Source organism: Falco biarmicus, chromosome 14, assembly GCF_023638135.1.
Source record: "Falco biarmicus isolate bFalBia1 chromosome 14, bFalBia1.pri, whole genome shotgun sequence".
Lineage (NCBI taxonomy): Eukaryota > Metazoa > Chordata > Aves > Falconiformes > Falconidae > Falco > Falco biarmicus.
In genome coordinates this window covers 294369-317467 of record NC_079301.1, presented here as the reverse complement: position 1 = coordinate 317467, position 23099 = coordinate 294369, and the positions used below count along the sequence as shown (strand labels likewise).

The 23099-nt window shown below is 47.8% G+C and overlaps 1 protein-coding gene across 1 annotated transcript in view; it reads left to right on the top strand.

Moving 5' to 3' along the window:
* The window catches only part of LOC130158821 (rho GTPase-activating protein 20-like), a 39716-nt gene that overhangs the window by 7520 nt on the left and 9097 nt on the right, over nucleotides 1-23099 (top strand). The window contains exons 2-8 of the mRNA XM_056359881.1: nucleotides 11751-11833; nucleotides 16112-16282; nucleotides 16868-17017; nucleotides 18567-18608; nucleotides 19349-19433; nucleotides 20311-20388; nucleotides 21075-21141. Of these exons, the coding sequence (XP_056215856.1) occupies nucleotides 11754-11833; nucleotides 16112-16282; nucleotides 16868-17017; nucleotides 18567-18608; nucleotides 19349-19433; nucleotides 20311-20388; nucleotides 21075-21141 (673 nt within the window). The 5' untranslated portion in view covers nucleotides 11751-11753. The remainder of the gene's footprint in view (nucleotides 1-11750; nucleotides 11834-16111; nucleotides 16283-16867; nucleotides 17018-18566; nucleotides 18609-19348; nucleotides 19434-20310; nucleotides 20389-21074; nucleotides 21142-23099) is intronic.

The window sequence follows — 23099 nt, the reverse complement described above, 5'->3', positions numbered from 1 at the left end:
ACACTGTATCAGTAGGCTGAGGCTTGTACATAGCAGGAACTTTTTAATGTTTTATTCTTGTATCCATCACTTTTCACCTCTCTCTGGTACTGGACGCCACAGTGAGGAAGCGCAGAGCTCCAGGTGGGCATCTGAGGGAGTGGCACTGCTGATGGATGGGAGCTGTGGCCTTGTCTTCCTGCTTAAAGCTTCTTAAAAGCCCCTTTTAGGTACCGTCCTGCTGTTTAGGTGACAGTTGAGAGTTTCACTTTGGTTTAGGATCCTGGGCAGTGCTGTATTGCAGGACCAAGCCCCTGTGCTCATTCCCCAGGCATGGGTGCAGGCGGAGGGCACTGCCATGCGGGCCACGGGTGTGTTCAGTAGCCAGAAGCATAGAGACAAGCCTTGACAAATTCCATGTGTCCTGATTTGAGGTCCAGCCCAGTGTCATTTTAAGAGTGTGGACCATTACATTAGCTGTTCAGAAAGACCTGTTTCAGCCGGGAAGACCATGGTGCTCCATGCGGCAGCAGTCCCCTCTGTGCTTTGCAGGACATCCTCCTGCACTCGCTTCAGCATTGTTCCAGCCTCCTGAGGAAGGCAAGCCCTGCAGGTATAAGTATCCATGGGAGCAAGGAAAAAAAGTGGCATTGGAACAGATTAGTGTGAGTCAAACGAATCTCCAGCCACCTCCAAGTGGAAAATCCACTCGGGTGTTGGCAGCCAAGAATTGTTTCTCCCAGTCCCCCTTATATGGGACATTTTAAAATAAACTAGCAGGGCTCCATTTCTTGGAAGGAAAAGGAAATGTTTCAGTGTGTGTCCTTGCAAACTGATTTACTGCCATCAGGCTCTGCATGTTTTAAGAAATGTTTGAGCTTGGTTGGAGCTGCATTTTAGCAGTAAGGGAGAGGAAAGCAATTAGTGAAACAATACAGGAAGATAAACTTCTGTAAAAAGGCTCAGATAAATATTTACACCGAAGTTTCTTAGCTCTGAGTTCACATTAGACCCTGCCCTTTCTCCCTGAAGAGACTTACATCCACAAATAAAATACTAGGCTGTGGCCACCCAACATTATTTTACGATGCCTCCTCTGATTAATTAGGCTAATTATGGATCTTAAGGAATTCAAAGAGTTAAAGTGGTGGCAGTAGAGTTAAAGATTCTCCCTAGTGTTTGCAAGGAAGAGTTAATGCTTTACCATATGCCTGTGCTGGCAAAATTCACCCCTAAGAGCTTGTAAAACTGCTGCACTTTTTTTCCCCCTCTTCTGGGCACTGAATTTGCACCCTATGCAAAGTTGAAGTAGTGCAAACTATTAAAATATAAATGGGCAGACATGCATGTCCTTAGCTAACATGAAGAAATATGGAAAAATGAGGCTGGATGGATTGGAGCAGGATCGCATTAGCCAGAAAACGGAATGGGCTGCCAGAGTTTCAGGGTGGTAGGAGGCACAGCGCAGTTAGCAGTGTTAATTGGGCTGCATGAGCAGTTAATACTGTTTCTTATTAGGTGGGGTGAGTCATCTATGTTGTGGAAAAGCTTCTATAGCCCCAGTGGTGGCAAAGGGACCTGTTTCTACGGACAGGTAGATGATGGCAAATGTTTAGGTATCAGGAATTCCTGGTAATACTGCCTGAGATTTGCTCTGCTCTGATTCTGTCTGCTCACAAATGCTGTGGGTCTGTGGTTTTGGAGAAGCTCATGGGGAAAGAACTCTGTCTTGTTTTCGCAGTGAAAATGTTGCAACGGTGACTCCAGGGGAATAATATACCTTATGATTTGAGGAGAAAGGACCCCTAGCTTAGACTTCTCCCAGAAGGAAGACCTAGCTCCCAAGCCTAGCTCTGCCACTACTTTTCTGCATCACTGCAGGCATGTTACTTAAATCTTCACTCTGAGCCTCAGTTTCTCCATTTTCCAAGCAGTCCCTTTGAAGCTGGAGTGGAGACGTATGGGATAAGAGTAAGGAAGGGCTTGGTTGAATAACAACTGTAATGTGTTTAGAGCCTGTCAGCTGGAAGATGTCATGGTGAAGCGCAGTAGTTATGTAAAGGGAAAAGCAGAAAGTCACTTTTGGTAAGGCCACCGCTGTCTCAGAAAAAGGCTGTGTTAGTCCTCTGGCAGCTAATCGTTTTCTCAACAGAGCTCCTCCGTTGGTCACCGGCTCCTGGGCATGTCCAGCGGTGGGCATTCCTCTAGACATGTAGGGTTTGCTTCTCTTCCCTTATTCGCCTGCCCTGAAATGCCTGTAGAGCAGCCACGAAGGCCCAGTGTACTGCAGGGGTGCTCGTGTGGCAGCTGGGAACGGGGTGTTGTGGCAGCATAACGTGTGGAGCTGCTCTGATGTCTACTGAAAACATTCCTGTTCCTGGGATGAGAAACCTGGTGGTGCAGCTGGTGGATGAGCACTGTCAGCTGGACGCTGTAGCCTGCCTCATCGTCTCCTGGCTCTTATGTGTAGTGGATAAGGGCCCGTCTGATGCGTTGGGGTGGAATATCTCGTAGAGGTGTGAAGTTTGCCTGCAGAGCCTGACTGCTCAGAGGCAGGGAGTGTGGAGCAGGTGTGGGGAACGCTCCCAGAGGTGCAGCAGCCCAGGCACCAGAAGAGGCAAAGTACGGTTTTGGTCCAGCTTCCTCTCAAAATGAGGTACTCGTTGTCACTGTAAGGGCTGGGAGGGAGGTGGCTGTAGCCTGCCACCACCGGTAACATCTGAGCTTAGTGATGGATTGCACCCAGATGTGGCAGAGAGGGAGGCTGGGGCTCTTCCTGTAGGTTCTGTAACAGCAGCCAGCACTGATACCTCTCAGCCCCACCGCGGGGAAGGGTAATCCTGACACCCTCCTCAGCAGCAGATAATCCGGTAACAGAGCTCACAGCCCAGCCTGGGAAGGGTGTCATTCCAGGCTTAAAACAGTGCAAACCCACTGTGCTGCAGCACTGTCTGAGCTGACCCCAGACCATCCCTGCTGGGAAAAAAGCAGGGTGAGAAGCAGAGGGACAGGCCAGCTTTTGGGGGAAAGGAGCAGATGGCCCCATGGAGGGGGCTCTGTCTGCTGGGGACAGGATTGCAGCCCCTCGAGTTGGGGGGCTCTGTTGTCCTCTCAGGGCTGCTCCAGCCCTGCTGCCCCTGTTTCTGCTCAAGCTGAGGCAAGGGAACCCGGGGCAGAATCGCTGGGAGCTGCAGGCAGCAGCCCAGATGCCTGCTGAATGCTGCTGGAGCTCCACCAGCCAGGAGGAACCGGTGTGCAGGCACTTGCTCGTGCTTCTTGAGGCTGGGGTGATGGAGAGGGTCAGCCAGCCCTCGCAGTCTTGCCAGCTGCTCAGTCCCAGGTCAGCACTGCGAGGGGTAGCTTCAAAAGGTGGATCCAGCTCCTTGGGCAGCCCAAGTCCAGACTTGAGCTGAGGGGGAAGGCTTGGGTCTGCTGCTGTGCAGACCAAAGCAGAGGCTCCAGCTGGCCAGGTAATGACCCAATTTAGCACAGTTCCACCTCAAACAGTTAACTAGTGGTGAAGTTGTTACAGGAAATATTCCAGATTGCACAGGAAAAGCAACAGGTTCAGCCCTCTACCCTGAGATTTCGTGTGCCTTCTGGCAAAGCCAGCCCCTGCAGCACTTATACTCACAGTCGTCTTACACACTCTGACTTGGGGGCAACTAAGTGCAGGACAGGCTGCTCCCCCTTCCTCTAATCAATTCTTTCGAGAACGTTTTCATCTCCTGAGTGTCTTGTCCTGCCTATCTGGGGACTCACCCCCTGGTTTACATGCCTTACAGCACACAGCACGGGCACTGCTGCTGCGTCTGCTCACATCGTCCCTGTTTGCTGAAGCCAGTGGGCACTGCACTTCTAAAGATTCAGGTTTTAGGCACAGAACGATTTCTGGATGTCTTCTAAAGACATCTCATGATTGAATAGCTCCATTACTTAGCAAACCTTTCAGATTAGTGCTCCACCCGGTTGATTATTCCTGTTACTCTAGTAGCAGAGACACAATAATAATACCACCAAATTACTTCATCATATGCGTATTTCGTGCTACAGCCCTAGCTAGATTCATTATGTTGCCATACAAGCAGTACATAAAACTTGAGAGTTCAGTGACCTTGGCCTGGCTCTTTCCCTATATTACAGGAGTGTAAAGCTACTGACTATGGTAGATTGCAGTGATTTACCATAGCTGAGGGTTCTAAATGGTCTTTGCTGGACTCTGCTCCATCCTAGAGGTACTCGGCAAGGTTTGTGGCAGCCACCTGACCTCCCATCTCCCCTCCAAGCATGCCCTTGGGACCTTCCTCGCTGCGAGCATCACAACAGAGGCTGTTTGCAGCTCACCACTCGAGGCCAGCTTCCCCAGAGCTGTCGGTGGGGTTACCCTGGTGCTGGGCAGCAGGGGGCAGGGGAGGTTTTGGGCTGGGGGTCCTGTGGGAAGCAGCTGCTCCTTTTGGAAGCTGGTTTATATAGACCAGGGGTCCTCAAACTTTTTAAACAGGGGGCCAGCGCGCGGATGAAGGGGCAGGCAGTCATCTGCGGCTGCTTGGTTTCTCCCCCCAACCCCCGGGGGGGGCGGGGGCAGAGGGGTTCTGTAAATACCGGGGGCTGGATTAAGGACCCTGGGGGGCCGTATCCAGCCTGCGGGCCGTAGTTTGAGGACCCCTGATATAGAGCATGTTTTTTGGAGGGACTGCTCCGTTTTGGAGCCTTCTCCCTGTCAGGTCTGCTGGCCTGCCCATCTGGCAGTGGGCTGAGAGGAAGCTGGTTAGCAGTGCCTAACCGTGAGCACCATTGCAACAGCAGATCCCTGCTGTGCATAGCACCTACCCCTGACTGGGAGCTGGGCAAAGAGCAGGAGACCAGCGCGGGAGCCAAGTCACAGCCCGGGCTTGTGTCTTGGTCCTTGAACTCCAAACACTCACCTTTTGAGGGGCACTTGGAGGAGAACTGGCGAGGTTTTTGTCTTATTCTGGGTGGCAAGCTGGGGAGGGAATCAAGGCTGAGAAGGCGGCAAGTGGTCTTCCAAGGAGCTGGTGGCATGACATAGGAAGGAGCCCAGGTTTTCAAGCCAGTATCACCCAAGATAGTCTGTCAGAGTGGCACAGCACATCTGGATAAGATGCAACAGGTAGGCACGACTGAAGCTGCATCCCAGTAAGGTGATGCTGAGTGCCCTGCAGTGGATTTCCCTCTTCAGGGGCAAGGGGGAACAACTGCAAGACAGCAGCGTTTGGAGCCCCTGCTAAAATTACTCCTGGTCATGGGCTTGCATTCAAGTTTGTGTGGGTTCCCAAGTGGCAGATGAAATCTGGTAACAAGGGCAGAAGGAGACAGCAGCTGTGCAAGCATGCTTTTCCCTAAAATTCATTTTAAGTGCAAATCAGCATAAAATGGCAAGCCCAGTTGTTTTCAGTTCATGTATCCTAATGCCTGATTTCCTTCTATGCAATGAACAATTTCCCCTTCTCTTTCTTTGAATCTCTCTATTTGGGTTTTCTAACTTGAAATGCAACTGCAGTCTTATACAGGCACTTTGTAAGAGCATCCTGCACTCACATAAACAAGACGTAACAGAGCAGCAGGCAGAAGCATCTCGCGCTCTCGTTAAGATGCTTCTGTAGGAATGCTGCTGCTAACATAAACTTATTGGATGGAAAAGCAGCAGCGGTTGTTTACATGTGGATGGATCCAAGCCCAAGAGATCAGTTAATTGTTTCTGTGCTCTTAGCTGGACTCTTAAGTACTTTTTTTGAATGTGGCCGGAGTGCTGAATAACATATCTACATGTATACAGTAACTTTTGCTCTGTTCCAGTAGGCCACTGAGAAATACGACTTTACTGGGTTCCATTGATTAATAGCAGGTCAGCTATCTGCTCTGACGCAACATACCAATACTGTGATGAGAGTTATTTGTAGGAAAAGAGTGTTTCACAAGATCCATCCAAGAATGAGAATAGTTTCAGTGTTACTGGCTCTGAACAATCTGTGATGCTCCAAATAATCAAAGACATTGTGGCCCATGTTTTACTCTTTCTGTTACTTTAGCAACATAAGCCTCCCTAACTGATCTGAATGTCAATATGGAATTGACTCAGAGTTTGCGTTTGTAATTTTTTTTTCTTTTTAAAGAGTATATGATACCCTTTCACTGTCTTCACAGCTAGAAAGTAGGCTGTTTGTCTGACGTGGGCAGAATGACACTGACAGCCGAATATTCCACATAAGAGTAACAGAACATGGCAGCTAAGAGCGTTGGGAGAACAAATTTCCCTTGGAGGTGTGAGCTGGGTGCCTGAGTCATACTAGTGAAGTGGTGGTAGGGTCTCTCCATTCAGCAGCATGCAAAGAATTCATGGTGAAACATCAGTATGCTGAGGATAGGGGTAGACCTAAATTAACCCTCTCCCTATGTTTGATCTTACTGCTTTTAAACCCCCTGGGTACAGGGAAGCCAGTCCAGTGTCAGGTCTGAAGTGTGGAGTTGATCTCATTTCCATATGATGGTTTGTAATAAAATGCAGCTTTGAACCTCTTAAATCCTGCTTGTGATGGCACCAGATCCCGTGCAGGGTCTTGTTAAACAACCACGTCGGAGGGAACAGGAGGGGAAACACTCAAGCTCCAGAGTTCGCTGGGGCAGCTGGACTTTTCCTTCACAACACCTTAGACACTGATGGGTGAATGTCCCACATCTGAAGTCACATCTTAATTTTTAGACTATGTCCATCTCTATCTAGCAAAGGACAACATCAGTAAAAGCAGTGCGCAATTCTCCCCTTGTCAAAAGAGAAGGGAGGGGATGGCGATCATTGTTGCCTCAGCAGAGAGCATATGGGGTGGGCACAGGCTAACTGACTGATCTTCCTCGCTGTGTGTTCCATCCCCACAAAGGACATTTCCACTACAAGACTGCAGGGCGGTATGGGCCTATCAGGCTAGTTTTGAATGTGCCGGCTAGCCCCATTTCTTGGCAGACGCTCTGCAGAGCATCATCCTCCTATTTCTACACCGCTTTCAGACTGGCGTTTCAATCTTTCAGTGGTGACATACCTTATGGCCAAAGCAGAGCTACCCAGGAACCTTCATGTAGTGTATTTTTTTCCCTGGAAAATGCAGATTAATTGAAAAAAAAAACAAAAACATTTTATCGAAACACACTGCTTTGGAAGAGCTTTCCAGTAAAATGAAGGGAGGGCTCCAAAGGAATTCTTCCTGCCACGCAGGATCTTAAAGCTTCCTGCCAGGCAAGTTTCCATTGGAAAATGTCCTCGCTTCATGCCAGCTCACCCACCTAGCCCCATGGTCTGCAGCTTTGCAGCAGCCCTATCATATGGATTAACCCAGAAATCCAAAGTCCTGTGGATCTGTCACATCTTGCTGTGTGCATGGTCCTGCATCCAGGCGGTCCTGACCTTGCAGGTGGCAAGCCGACCAGCTCCTTGGCTGTGTTTACCTCCCACATTTGGTCTGGAAGCATTAGGGTCTCAGGCCCATGGCAGCATAACCTACTGTCTTTCATAGCATCAGCAGCTCCTGGGTGACAGAGACGTGTTTCCCTGGTGCTGTGCACTGACTGACAGAGATGGGTCTGACTGGGCAGCTTCCCGATGCTGCTATCAGAGTGCACCAGCCTGGTCAGCTTGCAGCAGGTGCTCAGGTCAAAGAAAACTTAGTGCTTTTGAAGGCACAGTGTGTCAGTGTTTCTGAAACAAATATTTCAATTTATGTTTTGCAGAAAAACTGCACTGTTAAAAAAATCTTATTTTCATTTCTGAATGTGAACTAAACCAAATAGCAGCTTTGGAGTGCCACAGATGTTGCAAACTTTGGCCAGCTGTTTGCAATCTCTGACCAGCTATTGACAGAAGGAAAATCCAGCCTGTTCTATACAGGTGTTGTTACTTTTCATCTCTATCCCACTTTATGTGAAGAATAACACTCAAGTGCAGAGGTCAGTGGGGCAAAAAAACCCCACTGATGCTGGCCAGCTGAGCCAAGGGTGTGGGCCATACATGGGTTTGGAATGAGGGGCATTAGACTCACAAAGTCCTCAGTGCCAAGAAACACACAGCTAAAATTGGCAGCTTAGAGATGAGTAATGTGCAAACATGGTCCAAACTGTTGCAAGTGTTCACGCACTTTCAGAGTATGTTGGATAAACGAGTATCTGTTTCCATGGCATCAAAACAGCCCAGACATTATGCTGTGTGCCTTCGGCGGTTCTCTGGTTCCAGTGCCTGGTTAGTGTGAGCAGAGCTGACTTCCAACAAGAGCACTCCAGAGCTCTAACGTTGAGGAGCGCAGCGAAGTCCCCCTGTCACCCGAAAGTGGTGCTCGTGGGGAATGCAGCTGCCGGCATGATTCGTGCCGAACGATGCTGTGTAACACTGCCAGTGCCCAGGCGAGCCACAGGCTGTGGACCACCAGCCACCCCCCTCACGCTGCCAGCTCTGCTGGTGTGCAGCCGCTGGGCTGGAGCTGCAGGGGCTCTGGCCGCTGGAGAGCTCCTGCGAGAGACAGAGGCCTTGCAGTGTCTCTACTGCGTAGTGAGATGGGAGGGGTGGTTTTTGCAAAAAAAACATAAAACTTCAAAACATGCAGGATTCAGAGCTCATTTTACATGGCACTGGAAGAACACGCAAGGTGTTAGGAGATTGTCCTTCTCCAGCAGCCTCTTAAGGAAACAGCATTTATGTAGGCTAGCCCATGCAAACCAGAACTGTTTAAAATGGGGTGCACAGATGCATCCTGCCAAGCAGGGAAGGAGGGCATGAGCAGCTTTTACCTTGTGTGGCTACTGAAACCAAAGGCAGAACAATTTATTATCTGTAATATCTATATTATATATAGATATCTGTAATATCTATAATAATGCTATCTGTTAAATATGCAAATTAAGTATGTTAACTGTGAAATTACGCCAATTAATTGTGTCCAGTTCCTTCAGTAAGATACCACTTGTGTGACCTTGTGGCCATCGCCTCAGTGTTGTCCTGCCAAGAACACTCGACTGAGGGCTTGGAAGGCGGTTTCCTCCTTTGCCTAGACCAGGGGGCCGGCACGTGGATGAGGTGGCAGGCAGTCATCTGCGGCTGCTTGGTTTCCCCCCCCAACCCCCGTCGGGGGTGGGGTGGGGGGTGTTCTGTAAATACTGGGGGCCGGATTGAGGACCCTGGGGGGCCATATCTGGCCTGCGGGCCGTAGTTTGAGGACCCCTGGCCTAGAGTCTGTTAGGGATCAGGCAACTGGACCTCTGGGCAGCTGGTGGTCTTAGTGCGTAGGCAGGATACCCTGCCTCCTGTAGTCACAGCATTTCACTGCAAAGCCAAAGTTCTGTCTTTGTGAGACTTCCACGGGCAGTCCAGCACCCACTGGAACTGGTGCTAGTGAACAGGTCCTCAGGCTTCTCTGGAGACGTACAATGGGTGGGCAAAGACAAGGCTTCTTGGAAGGCATTGCTGCTGCCCTTCAAACACAGTCTGAAACCTTTCCTAATGGTCAGAAGTGATCTACCAGCACTGACTCTCTGGTATCTCCCCTGAAATTTATGCTGAGTAAAATGTCCTCCAACACTACACTGACATAGTGTATGTCATTGGTGTTCCTTACCATGTTGTACCACAAAGCCAGCTAGTTTTGAGGTGGCCAAAATGCTTGCTTTACCTACAGTAAGGTTATTACATGCCATAGGATTCTTCAGGAATGTGCCCCTGGCACAAAGATGCATCTGATTGCCCTTTGTGCCTGCTGCTTGCTGCTGACAGCTTGATGGGGCTTTCCACCAGGCAACCACACCTGGCCTTTCTCCCTACCTAAGATACCACACGACCAATGCTTTGCCGTACTATGTTTTGTAGGAACATTTTATTCTATTAAGGCACCTCTGAAAGCCAGATGTTCTGTTTTAGTAGGGACTTCCTTTTTTAAAAAACAAACATTGTTGAGTTTATGTTATTTTTATTTAGTTCTCTCTGTGAAACTTCCGAAGACAGATCTTTGCTTGGCAATATCATATCAGGGAATGACGGAGTAGTTGTCGTCTGTCTCCATCTACATATATGCACATACACAAGGAATCTACTTAGAGAGCACTACTGATGTTGCAAAGCTGAATATTCGTACATTAGGAAATTACACTCCAGCTTTGAGTTGCATGATCATACACTCTTTTTCCCAAGGTCATCTGTGCTTTGGAGGTTTGTGCCAAACCTGATCAGGCAATGAATCAGGAGTTGTGTAACAGGCCTGTAGAGAATTCCCTAGTCTTTTGTCACAGAAGTCAAAAGGTATATTGTAAATGAAATGGTGTGTGAGAAGGGGTGCGCCTTCCCTAGCAGCTGGACTCCACACCAGCCTCCACCACAGGTTTCCTTTCTGAAGTGTGGTAAATTACTTCCACCGACTTCTGAAGTGGTCACTAATGCCCTGTTCTTCATCTCTGGGATTCCTCACATCCGTCCCTAGAGACAGACTTGGAGCTGTGCTGAGCCCCTGTAGCTGCAGCAAGGGTGAGCAACAGCAGGGTTTCAAACCAGCCCCCAGCCAGCTTTGGTGACTGCTCAGAAAAATCAAGTTCAATGTGTTGAACACCAGGCACCCAGAGTGACTGTAATTGCTTTGTTCTTGGCCTTTCTGTCAGTGAAAAGAGGATAATACCTTCCTCTAACATCATAAGAACGGTGTGTTAATGTGGGTTTAAGGTGCTGAGCTGTAATAGCGTTGTGTAGTCAGAGAAGGGACTACTGAGCTCACATGCAACAAATACTTCTGTGTTCAGCACAGAGTTTGAAAAGTATATGGTTAATAAAAGGAACATGCTTTCTCTGCAGGACCTCTCCTGAACCAGCAGTCCAGGTTTCTTTTATTCTTAGAATATTCCATATTTTGATACATCCAGAAATAAAAGATCAGTTGTTCTCAATGTACTCTAAACCTCCTGGTACTTAAAGCTGTAACACAGGGAAATGCTGAAATTAGAAATGAGCCATGGGACAGATTTTCCCATGTTTACTAAGCGAGAGCCACTGATGTAAGGATTTCTTTCCCAGGCTAAAATCTGTCAACCTTCTTCCAGCACAAAATTCATTTAGCAGATAAAAGGAGACCTGTGACCTTTGTGTGTACATGTTGGCTGGGATGGTTACCATGTCTAACTCACAAATCCCTCTCTTACTGTCACCTCATTTCTGTGTTACACAAGACTTGGTGGCTGTGGCTGTTATAAAAGTGCCTTGAGATTACACTACCAGGAGAGGGGCCTAATAACAGTCTATTTGTGGAACCTATACATCATGGGAGATGAAGCTAGAGAAAAATCTACTGAGTAACCTCATCCTTACCTTCAGCCTATAAAACATGGCTGCCCATGGTATTACATGCTTGTTCACAGCTTTGTCCAGTCCAGTTTTAAATTGGATTTCTATACCTTTCCTTAAGAAACCGTTCCATGCCATGAGTGTTAGGAAGTTTTTCCTGACCTTCAGCCTGTGGGGTTTTTCTCTGCTTAATTTCACGTCATTTGAATTTTGGCTGTGAAAACTGGAAACATTTTAAGTGAGGAAAGTTTTAAGTATCCCACATAAATGTGAGAGCTGACAAGTGCTTTAGTAATAAGGAAGGGAGGGAGGTGCCTGAAAGCACAGATCACGGCTTTCAGTGCTGAGGTTTCGTGAGGGTTAACTAGATAAAAAGAGGACTTGTGGAGTGCGATGAGCAGATCTGCTTCCAAGGTGACCAGGCTAACTGGAATGTCTTTTTGTCTTGCAGAAGATGAAGCCCATAGCCCAAAGAAGACGATCTGCCCCTTCTGCCATTACTAAAGCTCTCAGCAAGTCAAAGTACCATTCCAGGTAGAGGAAACACCTTTCTCACTCCTTTTCCACCTTTCTGCCTATACGGTCTGAAATCAAACTGGGTTTCAAATTCATTTAACAGTGCGGAGAGCAGTTTGTTTATGGACAGATATGGAAGAGTTTTGGTTTTGCTGGAACAACATCATGCTCAGCAATAAAAGCTGAAGGAAAGGAGGATGGGGGGACATTAACGTTACGGCATTTGTCTTCCCAAGTAACTGCTACGTGTGCTGACGCCCTGCTTCCCCAATGGGAATTCCTCTTTTTTCCCATTTTATTTTCTCTCCCTGTCCTGTTGGGAGGGAGGGAGGGAAGGATGGAGCAGCTGAGTGGGGATCTGGCAGCCAGCTCAGGTCAGCCCACCACACAGCACTAGCCAGTTGTTTTCAATGCAAGTAATACTAGGTCTAGGTATTTGATGCCTGTTGTATCCAAGTGTAAAAACACCTGGACAATATTTTGCACAGTGCAGAGACACCCAAGTAAAATCAGGTACAAGAAACTGTGCGTATGTTCCTGTAGTGTGGTTTCCCTGCGGACCTGGCTGCCGGTGAGCTCCAACACTTGTGCCACTGGGCTGGACAGGGAACGCACAGTGCCAGCAGCGCAGCCTCACTGTGCAGAGCGTGGGGCTGGGGCAGTGCCCCTGCTCCATCCCCGCAGAGCCATTCCCTGCCATTGGGGCATGGCGTCCTCAGTACTGGCTTGATGGCAGGGGCCTGTTCAGAGCTTGCATGGGGCATATGGTGACTGTGCTGTGTCACATCGTCTCTAGGTAAAGAGAGGACCTGCTTCCCCGACTTGTCAGCCTGGATTTTCTCCAGAAATTCGCCTTCAGCTGGAAGCCCCCACTGTCTTCCTTATGCCCAGTAGTGAGGCAGTGCAGGGGGGGCAGTGTGCTGCTGCCAGGAGGGAGTGGTGGGTCCCAGCTCAGAGACACAAAGTCCGGGGGACCTTTTTCCCAAGGTGCAGTGACCGGGTCACTCATCACCACGCACATGCTGTCTTGATGCTGGGAGGCCATACCTCCTGAAGGAGTGAGAGGTTTTCCTTGAATATGTATATTTATGTGTGTACATATGTGTACATATATATATGTGTGTGCATGTATTTTTTATATATACATAATATATATATATGTCTATATATATGTCCCCTATGCTTGTAGACAGCAAAAAAATATCTCTGTCCTCCCATGCTTCCTGAACTGCAAGACAAGCTTCCTTGTGCGGTTCTGCCAAACAGTCAGTGGGTGTTTGGCTGACAAATTTGTTGCTGTCCAGTCTGCTCTGGCACCCACCACAGGCAGTGGTATGAGAGGCAGAAACAGAGATGCCCTAAGGAACGGAAGAGGCAGTGCCATGGGAAGGACAGACAGAAGCAGCTGTGGGAGAGAACTGCCCAGTGCAGACCAGTACGTGGGGACTCCTCTCCCAGTGGCATGTGGCTGTGGGTAAGGAGCACAACTGGAAGCTGTCAGAGGACTGGGGTGCAGAGAGATCCCGTATGGACCTGCACGTGTTTTGCAAAGCCCACCAGAGAGCACAGTTGTCCCTGTCCCCTCCGCTCTGACTGCGCTCGAGGGCTGTGGTTTACTTTAATTAACGAGGAGGCCATAAGCTGTCACCAGCCTGGACAGAGCTGTCACAGGCAGGGGAAGCATGGCTGGCCGCAGGTCCTGCCACGAGAACTCGCAGCAGCAGGCAGAGGGGACATGAGGCACACTGGGAAGGCACATCGGATGCCGGACACGGGCCGGTGCGGCATTTGTGCTGGGACTGCAGCAACATTGCCCCTGAGGAGCAGCCTGGTGTCCCACCCCAGCGTGTTGCTGCCTGGCTAGCACCCGGGGACTGGCTGCCAGGGACCTCACTGGCCCCTGCTCTGTCGGCTGGCCCACGGGTGGGAGGGCTGGCCTTGGGCTTTGGCCCCAGCACACTCATCTGGGTGTGAGAGGGATCTGGGAGTGGCATTTGGGGACAGCGGGGGCACAGGGAAGTCTGCCCGCACCCTGCCGGCACTGGGCAGGGGGACATCAGCTTGGGATGTCTGGCGGGAGAGCCACTGGATCGGGCCATCCTGCGGAGCAGTCAGGCTGACAGCAGCTTTCCTTCGCCACCAGCTTGGGTGGAGAGAAGCTCTGTCTTTTGCCTGCAGCTCCTGAGGCAGCCAGTGCTCTGCTGGCGCTGTGCTCCTGCAGGTGTAAAGCACCAGGAGTGTCAGCAGACAGTCATGCACAAACATGGACACACAGGTCTTCTGCCGAAATACCAAGTGCTGGCCATGAGCCCATCTCCCTTGGTCCTTCAGTGGGAGCTGAGCCCTCTTCCTCCTGCAGCACCCTGTAACTACCAGACACAGATAAGGGGATGACATGCTCTTTGCTGCCTTGCTTTGGTGGCAATCTTACAAAAAACATTTCCTCAGGGATTTGTTTAATTTGGTATTTTTTTCTTTCTTTGTAAGAAAAACTAAACTGATTGACATTTTGTTCTGGACCAGCCCTCCTGAAGAATACCCCTTTTCTATCACAGCATTGGTAACTGATGCACAGTGCATCCTGCTTTTCTGAAACAAGTGTGTGGGGTCAAGTCGTGGAGAATCATTTAATAGAAAGGGCAGAACTGATTTTTGTTTGGTTGTCTTCTGACCGAGTTATGTGGCTTCTTTGTCATCCCTCCCCCCCTAAACTGCACTAAAAAAAGTAGAGAGAAACAAATTCTTGACTTGGACTGGAGAATATCCTCATGAGGGAGGGAGGCTTTAAACATTTCTCATGATGGATTGCTATAGAGGGGAGCTGGTACAATGCCATCCTTGCTTAGGCCACCAGAGTATTGGTGAGATTTTTTTGCTCTCCTGCTGTGGTGTTTACAAAGCTGTGTAACTCCTCCAGCTTTAGGAAATCCACTGCCGAGGTTGTGAGGTGGTGTGGCTTCCACTGCTCAATTGACACACGTGGAAAGCTTTCAGTATCAAGTTTAAAGGTGATTTTAGCTTCTCACTCATAGATGCAACAGGTGGAGAAGCCTAGAATGCGCTTGTCAGTGGCTGTGGAGTGGTGAGGAGGGGAGAGGGAATTTCTGCTTGCAGGAGTGCGGGTGTTCTGTGACTGGTGGACGATTTTAGAAAAGCGGCTACTGGCTGGCTCTAAACTCACTCCCGTGAAATCAAAGAGGCCCAATTACAAAGCCAGTGGAAACTAAGTTAAGACTAACAATGTCAAAAATATTACCCTTAAAGCTCATGTGTTTTTTTCATTGGTTTGTGTAGAGTCTGCCCTGAGACTAGATTCGTAGTGCTGAGGGTGGAGGGAAGGTATCTCTTCTGCATGTGTCCTTGCCTGCAGGCAGGACACACATTTTTGCCTACGTGTAGAGACAGGAGGATTTCTGGGGGTTTTTCTATCTACATAAATCTGGGGCCATGTCTCAGAGGTTAGCTAATTCAGTCAGGGTCAGGCACATGAACATGGTCTTTGAGCAAGGCTCAGCAAAGAACTATTGCTTGTTCATTCAGCACAATCCTACCTGCACAGACCCAGGAAAAGCCGGTGGGAGCTGTTGTGCTGCCAGCACTGCCAGCCCAAGCCAGGAGCAGCGCTGGGAGGGTGCTCAGAGGGTGCAGAGAGGCAAGAGGGGAAATGAGCACTTGGCAGGGCACTTCCAGCTGGGGATAGCGTAAAGGATCTGGTTCAATCCCAACGATGGCAAAAACCGTCGGAGTTTTTGGGAAATGGCCAGCAGCTACATCTATCTCGCATCTAGAAAGAAGGTGCTGGATTGCAGCCAGGCAAGCCAGAATCAGATGGCTGGAATTAATGAGTACATGCAGTTCATTTCCTTTGTGTTGCAAACCGTGCATTGACAAGCTGTTCAGTGCAGATGGCAAACATGCAGAAATGGCAGTCCTTGCCCGTGTAGGCTGAGCAGTGCCATGAGACATGTTTTTTCCATGTTCTTTTTGAGTCATAGCTCACACACACGTGCAGGAAATAAGTATTCGACCTGAGTGAGAAATGACTCAAAAATGAATGTTTCAGCAGCTTAACCCCCTCAGATTTGGTGTGAGCATTTAGGCAGTTCTCCATCTGCCTGAGGCTGGTAGAATTGACTAGGAAAAGGCAGGCAAATGCAGTTCATAATTGAGAGTAATAGGGGCAGTGCTGGGGGAGGCATGGGGCTGTCGGGCTGTTCCAAAGCAGTCACCTGTGTCAAACCACAAACCCTTGTTAGAAAAGCTTCTGATGTCTTATGATTTATCTTCCTCCTCCAGGGAAACCACCCTTTCCTCTTCCCATTCAGACAATGGGCTGCCAAGTGGGGTGTTCAGCAGCCCAGGCTCCACTTTCATCCTGGACGAGCGAGTACAGCTAACCGTGGGCCTGCAGACACAGGAAAGACATTTGATCTTGTTCAGTGATGTGCTGGTCATCGCCAAGTCGAAGTAAGAGGAATTCACAGTCGCTCCATCTCCCCAGTATGTGCTGTTGAAGCTAGGCTCAGAGCTATTTGTGGAGCAAGCATCAAAACAAGTCTTCTTTATGAAGACTTTTACCTCCAGAAATTCCTCTTCATATTAATGTTGCTCCATTTTCCAGAAGGAAACATTGTCTGATTGGTTTTGCCTTTTCCTTTATGTGGCTTCTTGAAGAAACAGCATGAGGGCAAGAGGCAGTAAGGACAGAAAACTGCCTTCTGGCGTGGCTACTTCTGCCACACCTAAATTAAGAGCTTAGGTGACTTCAGTTATTAGCATAGACAGTAATTAGCCTAAATCACCATTTACCTGCATGATGGCTCTGGCCACTCACATTGCCCTAAGCCACAGCTGTCCCACTGCTGCCACCAACCCCAAAATCTACTTGCAAAACTTTCTTGTAGTACCTCCCCATGTCCAGACATTTAGTTCGGGGGACAGGGTGGGGCTTGTTGCTGTCACTGGATCTGCATGACTGGAAGGTGACATGACCAGATTCTGAAGGTCTAGATGTTGAGATCTGGCCTGAGAAATCTGTAATTTGAATTGCAGGTCCTCCTCCAGCCTGAAGCTGAAAAAGCAGGTGCCTCTGAGTGAAGTGTGGACTGGCACCAGTCTCAGCGAAGTGACAGAGAAAAAGATGGATCTGGAGAATTCGTTTGTCATTGGCTGGCCTACCACCAACTATGTTGTCACCTTCAGGTATGTCACCAGGCACCAGACCTCCCTCCCCCAGCAGCCTGGCAGCTGCCCAAGTCTCCCACGTGTCAAGCGGAGCAATGACCGAGGCTGTAGGGCCCTGAACTCTGCTGCAGCCCTTCTCCCCATTGAGCAGAGAGGGGAGTTCCACTCATGTTAAACAGTGTGCTAAAAACTTAAATGTTGGGAGACAGTCATCTTAGATATCTGCAGGTTGGTCCCCAGGAGCCTTTTAGAGGACCAGCGCTCGCAAGTGTTGTTTATAGCAAGGGCTAACCCTGCTGCAGAGCATCTGGGAACATCACAGCCACACCTGCCATAGCAAATGTGTCATCACGTAACCTACAAGAGTGTTGTTTCAGCACCTGCCAACAGCCATTTCTGTAGATTAGCCCTAGTTTGAGAATTTTTCATTTCGAAGGACATGTTAGTTATTTCAATGAAAAATGCCAGATGGCCTTGCGACAGGATTAAGTCCTTTATCCACCCTGAGGGTAGCATGGGCAGCTCCTGGGCAAACCTTCCTCCTGCAGCTGTCTGCCAGGATGTCCCAAGCCCACGGCAACAGACTACAGAAATGGAAGGGTTCTTCAAGATGGGTCTGTGCCAGCAGCATAGGCCAGAGCTTGCTTAGCCCTTGCTAACCCCAAAAATAGAAATGCAGGGAAGCATGGAGCACCCTAGAGAGTAGCCTGTTCACGCCCAGATGCCATCTCAAAGGTTGTCCCAATGTTGTGCCTAAGTTAATAAGGCTCACCAAAAAGCCGGTGAGCTTTTTATTACCTGGAGATCAGTCTAGCCCGGCTAAATTGAATCTAGAGCTGGTATATCCACAGGGAGCTCAGGTCACTGCTGGCTCAGGCATCTCTGCTTTGTACTCTCCTTTGCAAAGTAGAGAGGCCAGCAGACTTCAAGGGTCGCTCTGTCCTCAGGGGTTCTGTTGGCCCAGCTCGGACGTGCTAATCTGTGCTGATGGTTTTCCGTCTGTAGGACAGCTACCTTGGTGGAAAAAGAAATGGGAACTGTACCATGGTTTCTTACATGCTGTCTCATCATTTCCAAGGGTCTGGATGTGTCTCCCGGGTGATGCGTTCCTGATTGGGATTCATGTTCTGACACACAAGCTGCTGTTTATGTCTTAGTCCAAACTCAACAGCATAACCCATGTTGGCAGCAGAAGCTTGTAGGAAAGCAGACACTGGGAAGGAAATAACAGGAGAAAGAAAATAGCAATTAAAGATCACTGCAGAAATAATAAGGGCCCACAAGATGAGTTCACTCCAGCATCACAGAAAGATACTTGTCCCTTACCTGAGCACTCACCAGCCTGGGCAGGAAATGTAGTCCAGTTTGTTGTTGGGATTTTTTTGTTATTATTGTTTTTGTTATTTGTTAAAATAGGACAGAAGCAGGAAAGGAGTGCTTTTGTTCCAGGGCTTTGCAGGAAGGAACTTTGACTTACAGCTATATATAAATGAAATTGGGTAGAGTTTCCAAAGGCTGTTATCCACTCAGCACTTGTTTGATGATCTGCCTCCCTTTTTATCTTCAGCTCAGCTGACGTGAAGGAACGATGGTTGTCAGCATTACTGTGGTAAGTAACCCTCCTTCCATCCTCCTCCTAGGTGGTTCCTCGACAGTCCTCAGAGAAATTTGTCGTGCTAGGTGTCAGACTGCTCTCTGGTTTTCAGCACATTAAGTGTCTAGCTACTGTGTGAAAAATCCACTTTTGAAACCTGAATGTAGAAGCCTCTGGGTGAAAGCACAACTGGTGTTAAAAGTCCAGAAAAGACTAAGTCCACTAGAAGATAACACTGGAGCACCTTTTTTCCTTTGGAGCTGGAGGTTGACTTTGCTAATCGCTGTGGAAACGTCACAAGTGTTACTGATTCAGATATTTTTTGATTTGAACAAACGTTTGTATTTCATGGCATCTAGAGGCTACAGTTGTTTCTTTTTCACGTTATGTTTTTATATGTTGTTTCCACTAACATCAGGGCAGAAGTGCTTATATAGGTACAGGGAGGAGAAGAGAATTTCATTTCTGGAGAACAGTAATGATGGTAAGGATGCTGGAAGGTGTTATGCTAGGCACATATATCTGCATTAAAGTACTGCCATGTGGAGTTTTGCTAGTCTGGGGCCTCAAGAAAGATAAAGAAGGGCATGTGACCACACTGTGAACATTGCATGTTATTGTTACTGTCATAATTAATCTGTATTTATTGTAGTCCCTAAGGAGCAAGTCTCTTGGACCTCTTGGATCCAGATCTTACAGTCCTTCGCAAGTTTGGTTGGGAAATGATGTTCCCTCCCCTTTTCTTTTACTTTCAGGCACATCAGTGAGGTAAAACAGAACGAATATCCAAAGAATCTAAACCTTCAGATCTATGTGCTGGATGCTGACAACTGTTCTTCTGTAAGTAAAGCCAAGAACCTGCTTATCAGACCAAGGCTACATGGAGGTCTGTGGGGTAGGGGTGGGAAGGCAGGGCTGTGGTGCTACTGCTGCTATTCCTGTTTAAAATTCAAGTCATATTTGAAAAGGTTTTAGATGGTATTCTTATCCTTCCCACTGGAAGCCCACTCAGAAGGTTTTAGTTTGGGAAATCAGAAGGTAGCCAGACCCTTACCAAAGAGCGGTTCATTCTTAAGATTATTCTTGGCCTCTGGCTTCTTTTCTCTTTTCCTTCTACTTCACTTCATAATTAGCGATGGCTTGTGCTTGGGTGCCCAGTCATTTCTATTTTTAGTGCAGTAAGTTGAGGATATTGATCATTAAGTAGTCACTGGTGTGTTCTCTTGAATTGATTTACTGGGATGTGTCCTAGCCTCTTCATATTAATAGAATACATTTCTAGTCTTCATGCCAAGCTTGGTGGCTCACATTTACCTTCTGGGGACTTCTCCCTCAGAGCGTGACCCCAGACACTCATGCTTTATTAGTGTTGTGCCGTGTTCACCCTTCAGACTGACAGTGGCACTACCATCAGTCAGATACTGACATGATCAAATACAGCATCTGAACACCTCCTACCAGTAGAAATATTGGACAGAATCTTTGGATGGTATAATAAAACCCACAGTAGAAGAAGTAGCACAGAACCATTTTCACAATGTATAGCCATCACCTTTAACAGTGATTCAGTGTAGTTCAAATTAGTACAACTCTTCTAACCATGGACATTTATTAAAGTCAGTTGATAGACAGATGAGTGATGTATTCCTCAGATTTTCAAGCCACAAGAAACTGCAACCAAATTAGCTTCCTCTGTTTTCTCTCTTTTCTTTTCTAGACTACTGCAGTCAATGTGTCCAATGTGGAAAGTGCAGAGAGTGTGATTAAGAAGACCCTTCTACAGCTTGGACTCCCTGTAAGTGGCCGTTGCGTATCTGAAGGATCTTAGCTAAGGAGGCTGGCAGTATCTGGTTTGCAGGGCAGTGCAGATGTGGAGAAGTCTAGATTTGCTGTAGCTAAGTAGTAAGTTGTTAGTACTCTCTGGACTACAAGGTGAAGCAACATGTGTGGGTGCCAAGTATTAGAAACACAGACATGGTTACATGCCTGCATTAAGTCCAAACCTTGTATAATAAAGTCCTAAAGACTTCGATGCTTGCAATCCTGCACTAGGATTGAGGCAAGCTTGTCAAAGCATTGTTAATACAGCCATGAAATACTGAACAAATCCGTGATGTTATCAGATGAGCCTTACCCATTGCAGTGGTGCAGCCTTACCCGTTGCAGTGGTGCAGCCTTACCCGTTGCAGTGTTCAACAGGTAGTTTTGACAATCTTCCAGTAGTTTAATACTGCGGAAGGTTGTGGAACATACTGCTGAAATAGGCCAGGAAACCATCATGTGGGTTTGCATCCTGCTGGCTCTTAGCCTTCTCCTGAAGCTTTCCCCTTCCAGTCCATAGCACTCAGTGCATGTCTGACCCCTTGGTCTGTTCAGCCCTCTGCTGCTGTCTGTTGCTTTTTGAGTAGAGTGAACCTCATGGACCCTCACCCTGGCCCCCTTCACCTAATATTTTTCTCTCCTGTGTTCCCTAACCGCCAGGGCAGAACAAGTGAGCACCACCTCTGGGTGATCTCAGGAAAAGACGACACGGCTTACCCTCTCATTGGTAAGAGCTTTCCCATTCTCCCTCAATTCTAGCACCACAGGAACAAGTGATAAATGATACAGGGGTGTGTGACAGAGGCACATCTCAAATGTTGCACTCTTCGCTTAAAAAAGCAAATGGTAAGGGAACCGCTGCTGATGTGAGATGTGACATCAAGCTGATGCAAGGTGTCACTTGGTTTTTATCGTCTCAGGATCCACATTTAATCAACACAAGGTGACGCCTTTGAAGACCTTCACACATACCTCCCTTTTCCAAGCAAATCTGTGAATTTCTGGATGGGAGCCCATGACACTTTTCAGCAGATGCTTCAAATATATGGGAGATTTTTTAGGCCAGCCTGAGAAGTTCTTCCTATGCAGCAGATGTAACGTCAGGGTAGACATGCCTCAAAGCCCAGTCCCAGCCCGGTGGCTGCTGGTATGAGCTTGCAGAGCTACATGCTTGGAGGCTGGTCATCCTCTCCTGCTCAGCTTTGCAGTCTTCTCACAGGCAATGCATGTGGTCTGGGGCAGCCTCAGCCCACCTTCGCTACCTGTGACAGAAACATCCACTGATGTCCTTCAGGCAGCACAGCTCCTGACACCTCTTGAGCACTTTGCCTTCAGGTTCTGTCAGAACCTGACAGTTCTGACTGCAGCAAGAACGTGCTCAGTCCAGAGGAAAATACTTTGGCAGCTGAATGAAGCAGAATTTTTAGATGGATCCATTGGTGACCTTTTTGCCTCTAGTTCAGAAGCTAACAGGTTTATCCTACTTTTTTGGTATTTATTTAGCTTTCATTGTGTTTCAGTTCACAAATAAGGGAACTGTTTTCCACGGAAGGTGTCATGTCATTAAAAACCCAATTTGTTGCATGTGGCTTCTTAACATTGTGCTCTGAATTGCCACCTTAAGCCAGTACTGATCTGATCGCACAAGCCCATGTGGGCTGCTTGAGGCAATGCCCTCTGCAGGCTCTTTATTTGAAAACTTTCTTTTTTAACAGTTTGTGTTTAGGCTTTAGAAACTACTGAGGCTTGGAAAGTAGGTGTGTATGTAGAGGGATTTGAGGACAGTCACAACAGAGGACAGTGATGGAGATCCGTAGGAGATGATTTCAGAAATACAAGAAACATTTTAAAATAAACCACTGAATTTTGTCTGTTAAGTCCTAACTGTTCATCATGGAGATCACCAAAGCTGGAGTTTTCCAATAACACTAACAATAATAATAGTTTTTATTTGTGGATTATTGGCAAGAACAAGACAGCAAAATGTAAGATTAACTGTACAATCTGCCAGAGAGGAAGCAAGGAAATGCGCTGATTTATGCAGCATCTAAACCAAAGCTGGCAGATGCATCTAAACTGCTCCTTGCTTCTCTGACAGATGTGGTCAGCCAGTGGTGCAGCCATTGCTCATACTGTTTTGCCCTGTAGGATACTGCTTAGTTATGTCAAGTGAGTAATCTCTGCATTAACTCTGCACTGTGTTTTCAGTAATAACCCAATAAATACATCCCCAGGCTCTCCAAGGAAGTTTATGCATGTTGTTTTATTAAAGAGGTCTTGCTCTAAAGACCATGTGTTGTCATAGTAAGACTATTATTCTGGGGCTCTTTAGACTGCACATGTTTATTTGTGGGTGCTTTCCAAGTTGTTGTGGCACATGCTTTTTGTATTCGTCCAATGCATACTGAACTGTCATAGCAAGCTAGGTCCTACACAGAGCAATGCTTGCAGTATTTTGTTAGTGCAGTGGGGCCCATAAGCCTATTAACAAGGGCTAAAACCCAGTTAATAGTGCTTTGCTGCGTGATGTTCTGGAGAGCTAAGGTTAATAATGTTAATACATAATGTTCTGGAGACCTAATGAAGAGTGGCTGTCCATGTTTAACTGGAGGAACTTATCTGTAAAGCAGTGGTTATATATATGCATAGATGTGCCCTGGCCTCTTTAGACCGCAGGTGGAGGTT